The sequence below is a fragment of the Miscanthus floridulus genome, chromosome 3 (genome assembly GCF_019320115.1).
Source record: "Miscanthus floridulus cultivar M001 chromosome 3, ASM1932011v1, whole genome shotgun sequence".
NCBI classification, from domain to species: Eukaryota; Viridiplantae; Streptophyta; class Magnoliopsida; order Poales; family Poaceae; genus Miscanthus; species Miscanthus floridulus.
In genome coordinates, this window is record NC_089582.1 from 38,903,150 (window position 1) to 38,909,243 (window position 6,094).

Genomic DNA, 6,094 nt, shown 5'->3' on the forward strand with positions numbered 1-6,094 from the left:
GAAGGGGATATGGCTCATACAAGTAACCTTTGAGTTCCGCAAAGAACATTGTTCCCAACTCAAATAATTGTTCGATTCGTACCACAAAAAATATAAAAAACAACAACTATTCAATGGGGCTCAATTCAGCAACAATATAGCAAGCTGAGTAGATTGGCGTCAACTCATAATCATACTCATCAGCACAGTGAGCTCGCAGTCGCAGGCAGCTACATGAAAAATACAGAAGCCAAAACATGTGAAAACTTCTCCAAGAACAATGTTACACATCAGTTGGTTATTATTTGTATCTAGCATATCTGAGCAGAACTCAAAGGGCCCAATGATATAATCATGTAACTGAGCCACAAACTTATGTTTTATCTCCTACTCAGCAAAAATGATGTTGAAGCCAAATTTTCTGCTAGGAGTGTCGTGAGACAGACTACAAGTATACAACAATGAACTGTGGTGTCGAATGGCATGCTGAAACAGAAGTAGGCAACCTTTCTAGACCACCATCAAAACTGAGTATAATCCAGGTATCAGAAACTGCATGATAAAGGCAGAACATAATATCAGAAAATTACTAAAAGCTAATGATTTCAGTGAAGTGAAAAAAATTGATGCCACCTGAAGCTATATATGACTAGTTGATTACAGATCATTATTGTCATTAAAAAAATATATATTACAGAACAATATTAAGAATAAATTTGGGGGAGCAAAATGCATTTTTGCCTTCAGGGACGGTATACTACCTCAAACAAAGGCAGCAAGCCATCTCATCTCTGCACCATTTCCATTTGATAAGTAATATATCTTTTTCCATTTCTCTTCTGAAAAATTCTCGCGCCGAATGATCTTTTGCCTGGTCAAGTGCATTGCCAACTTTCAGTTATTGAGTTAACAAGTAATATGCCAGAGTCAGCCATTGCAGATTATCAAACATTATCAACTGATAGAAATATGCCAAATTTCTATAAAAAATACCTCATGTAATAGTGACACACAGTCTCAGATTCATCTAAGGTGTAACGTGGAAACATCAAACGAGCACCAGAAGGAACATCTGGCAGCTCCTGCCGTAGTTTGCCGACTGCTGTTGAGTGTGAAAAGGCCCCCACCATCATATCATTGTGCAACATTGATCTATAAGCATTGACCTGTTTATAGTACAAGTGAAACATTAAGTGTGTATGTCCAGGGAACTGATTACTAGTGTTAAAAAAAAGTGCTATGATGCTACGCATTGTACACTTGCCACATGTATACCAGATCTCCACTGAGCAGTAAAAAAAAAAACTAATACAGACTCATATGTTCATCTTTACAAAAATAAGTCACCCAGAAACTGTATATTTACTTATTAGGCAACAGAACAGAGTACATGAAAGGTTACAAAAGAAAAGAGAATGAACACATAGAAAAGTGTAAGGAACTTAACAATTTTTACTACATCACAACCAAAAAATACATGCAAATAAGCAGAAAGGATATGCAAATATTTGCTACTTTCAAAGGAGGATACTGTAGGACATAAAAGAATGTGATGATTGAACATGGTGAGGTATCTCAGTGCAACGAACCATTGTAAGCTCTTTTGCATGGATCGATCGACAGGATCGGACAGTTACAGGTTCCTGGAAGTCACTGAATGTAAACCAACAATTGTACTGCAAAAGAAAAAAAAAGAATCTTTTAATGTGTTTCACATTAGTGGGAATTTTTACACATACAACATATCAAACATTGAAGTGGCAGCAGCCAATTCAGCTATGGTGTCAATGCTCCGACATACCTGATCAATGGCAAACAGTACAGGCACGTCTTTAACAAGGGACAGCTCCTTCCTTAAGCGAACTACAACACCAACTGAAGCATGCGTGTGAGTTATCCCAGTTTGAATGAGATCATATAATGTGGACCCTTCAGGCATTTCCATTGTGTCAGCCCCTTTCATCATTCCAACACCAGCACCTTCTCCCAGGGGAATAGGCTCAAAAATTTGACATGGTAATTGTTGTAAGCGTGTTTCATTGTACTTCAAAAAATCCTGAAGCAGCAATAGAAACAGATTTAGAGGAAATGATGTTCCATCCAGCACACTGTAGTATCAAACCAAATATATATGTTGCCATAAATCATAGGTTTAAGATGTACTACCTCCAACTAAAAGTGATGTAGTGCAAGCGGAGAGCATGCAGCATTTTACATTTTGGCACAATATCTTTTAAAATATCTAGATAAGTGCATAATTGTCCTAATATTACTTTCATGACTTTTAATAGGTTCTATAAATATGTTACAGTACAAATTAGTGGTGAGATTTGCATTTTGAAAAATGTCACAGATTATCTGCTTTCTAGCAATGAATGTGTATGCTTAATAAAGTATCCATGGAACCAAGTGTAACAAAAGGAAATATGTACAAATAAACAAGCATAACTGCATAAGTTTACATTCCTACTAACTTATTATCAATATACAACTGAGATTAGAGAAACCCAGTTTGCATACAGTATGGAGTATGAACTGATGATGTAAAATAGCACAGGTGAGATGTGTTTAAAAATAATATCAATCTTTAGGCAAATATGTAACCATATCAGATACGTAGATTTCACAGTGACAATTTAAAAAAAGAAGAGGCTCCACCGGTACCAAATATGATTGAATGTTAATCAATATATGCATGGCCATCGTCCACCTATCAACACATCGTATTCTTACAATCGCTGCCACTTGCCCACTTGATGGTTACTATATCATCACATACATCAAACTAGCATTATTTGGAGCGTGTAGGCAGATTACAAACAAATAAAACAAGGAAAACAGATGATAATGCATTCTATCTGCATCCATATATACTGAGAAAAGAAAAGAGGAATATGAAAGATAGTCTATTTGAAGCAACTGGAACATACAAAATTACAGAGGTTAGCACCTGCAAGATCTTCGCAGCCTGTAACGGTGTATCGAAAAAATCACTATATGTGTTTCTATAGAAGAATCCTCCATGAGTCCAATCCTTCCCTTGTGGAACATAAAATACCAGCCATCCTTCAGTACGTGCCCAATGGACAAGCATCGCAAGTGCAATGCTTTTACCACAACTCCGTGGGCCATCCAAGACAATTTGTTTTTTGGTATCTGGATACAGGCAAGCAGGAAATGATTGAGATCTTGAGATACAGTGTTGCAGCAAATATACGTGTACATATGCAATCACATTGTATTGAATATGTTTTGCAATGGCAATGTGTTCAGAGAAAAACAAAGTAAAAATTGTAGTGCAAACTAAACAGCTTTACTCTAGCAATATATGGGATATAATCTATGTTTTTCTAGGCGCTAGGTGGTTTCTAGGCGGAGACCCATCGCCTAGCGCCTAGGCGTGCCTAGGCGTTTTCTAGGCAGGCTAATACACACATATATGTTGAAAAAAAGAAAAATAAAACAGGAGATAAGTGGACTTCACTAAAGAGAAAGGCCCTTACAACAGAAAACGGCCCAAAGCCCAAGTTCCCTAGCACCTTATCCCTTCTTTCTCCTCTGAAAACGGCCCAAAGCCCAAAGTTTCCAACCTCCTCTGCTCGGTCTCTCCCGCAGTCCCGATGCCGCACAGCCGCCGCCGCCATTGGATCCTCTCCCGCACCTCTCTCTCTCAGCCTTTCTCTGGTCAGCGCGCCGCCCGCACACGCACGCTCCCGCCGCCCGCCCCTCCTCCTCCCCCACCAGCGACCTCCGCCCGCCGCGTGCCGCTCCTCCTCCCCCACCGGTGACCTCCGCTCGCCTCTCCCTTCCTCCTCCTCTGCCCAACGTCCGCCTACACCCCTAGGCGAGGCGGTACCCCTCCACCCAGCGCCTAGTCGCGCCTAGGCGACCGCGGAATCTCACCTTGTTGAACATTGGATATAATGGCATATTAATATATTATATACATTTTCGAATGTGCCATTATTTGCATGATTATAGATTGATGGTACTGCAATTCTTTCTGCAACACTAGTATCAATTCAGAACTTGCTTGAGAAAGTTAAGACAAGGAAAAGTAAGGCGAATGGAGTTTTTCACTATTAATCTTGCTAGGTGAAAATCATGTTCCTTCTGTCCCAAATATAAGGTGGGTACACATTTAAAAATTCAAACTCCGTAATCTTTCACCAACAAGCAACAATTAGTCTAACAATATGAAACTTTGGATTTGTACTTACAGATACTTTCTAATAATCAAACTTTTGTTGCCATGAATGATATATTATACGAGACATAAGCAGTCAAAGTGTGATATTGAATACCCCACCAAATCAAACCGTCTTTATATTTTTAGATGGAGTGGGTACCACCACTTCTAGAATTAAGAAACCTAGTTCCTCGGTCACCCTTTCTTTTCTTTTGCTCTGATAGTATGCCTTAAAGAGTAAAAAAATGAACTAATGCTAAATCAATGGGCATATTATATTAATTTCCAATGTCGATTTTGAGAAAGTTGACATATCAGTACATCAGTTCAATCAAACCCACAAATATGATGCATGTTAACAGGAGCAGCATTTGCTTGACACCATAAAATACTAGCATGATGCTGATGATGCAGTCAACAGCAAATGTGTTCACTATAATCTGAAGGAACCCAAATCATCCATGCTAACATAAGACGTAAGCAGCACAAATACAAGCACTGTACACACAGCATGTATCATCTGAGGCTAACACATCTCAGTAGTCTTAATAACATGGAGCAGCATCCAAGAATCCAATATGCACAAGTATCAACACGTCACACACCTTTGAGCTTTGTTGTAACAGCAGGATCAACAATCCTACGGAAGTTATCCCGGAGGTCTAGGAAGCTCTTCCTCACCATCACAGCACACCGTCTTGTCTCCTGAAATTCTTTCATCATGCCCGCTGGCAACCCTTCTGGTAAAACAGCATTCCATTCATCCAAACTGAAAAATATGCCACATGACAGAGGAATAAAAGAAAATTCAACATTCCAAAAGAATCTGCCAATAGCATCCAAGAAATTCAATCTGAGCAATATTCAATCTCCTGGTTGCAGCTTAATGTACGAAATGAACTATCTTTACATCTAATGAGACAAAAAAAGGGCGTACCCAGTGCAGAGAGCTCCCGCTCTGTGCGGTGTCTGGGGAAGGGTGTCAGTGGCAAGCCTTACCCTCGCCTGTGCAATGCGAGGAGACCGCGACTCGAGCCCGGGACCTTCCGGTCACAGGCGGTAAGACTCTACCGCTTGCACCAGGCCCGCCCTTCTTACATCTAATGAGACAAGATACTACAAAATACTATATAATACAGTATTTTATGTCTACCTAACTTGGAAAGGTAATATTTCAACAATTAGACATACGCATTAAGAAAATGAATTCAATTTAGTCAAAGCATCAAATGGCTTTGAAGTTAGCAAAAACAAACAAATTACAAAACTTGGACAAATCAATGGAGCATCTACATAACATCAACCCCAGTCCCCAGACTCCATCGTGAGATTACAGATGAAGCAACAGACAAAGGATCAACCCTACTTAAACCATTGATTGCTATCTAAATTGCTAATGTGGCCAGACAGACCGCCACAATGCCACCGCAAGATCCAAACCTTCAAAATCCACGCACATTGGCGATATAATTGAGAGGGGGGGAGGGTGCCTACGTGAAGTCGACGTAGACGTTCGCGTCACGGTGGGCGAAGGACCCGAACGTGTCAGTGAAGGCGAAGAGCGGGCGGCCGCCGGGGCCGACGTCGAGAGCTGTGTCGTATGTAGGGGGCAGCGGGTCGGTGGGCAGCTCGAACTCGGTGTCAATGTCGTCGCCCCCGCCTCCGGCAGAGAAATCGGCCCCGGCGGCATCATCGGCCGACGCCACCCCGCGCGGGTCCTTGGCGCGGACCTTGCCGCGGTTTGACGTGGACGACGCCGGCTTGCCCCCGCCCTTGGCCTTCGCGTAGGATCGGGAGGCGAGCGCGGCGGGCGGGTCGGGGAGTGCGGTGGCGCGAGCCCCGCCGGAGGATACCGCGGCTGCGGCGCCGCGACGGAGGAGCATTTCGGCGGCGGGGTTTAGGCCGTCGGAGCGGAGAAGGGTTAGG

The 6,094-nt window shown here is 42.0% G+C and overlaps 1 protein-coding gene across 2 annotated transcripts; it reads right to left on the reverse strand.

The window, feature by feature from the left end:
• On the reverse strand, nucleotides 1–6,094 carry LOC136545495 (uncharacterized). Of its 2 annotated transcripts, XM_066537514.1 has the most exons (9): nucleotides 5,663–6,094; nucleotides 4,774–4,937; nucleotides 2,930–3,135; nucleotides 1,781–2,035; nucleotides 1,569–1,655; nucleotides 973–1,145; nucleotides 741–850; nucleotides 486–531; nucleotides 1–209 (listed from the first exon to the last, which is right to left on the reverse strand). In XM_066537514.1, the coding sequence occupies exons 1-7, from the start codon at nucleotides 6,049–6,051 to the stop codon at nucleotides 742–744; spliced, it is 1,383 nt and encodes a 460-aa protein (XP_066393611.1). In that variant the 5' UTR covers nucleotides 6,052–6,094; the 3' UTR covers nucleotides 1–209; nucleotides 486–531; nucleotide 741. The 2 variants fall into 2 exon arrangements, with proteins under 2 accessions (XP_066393611.1, XP_066393610.1); XM_066537513.1 differs by having other exon boundaries at nucleotides 1–531.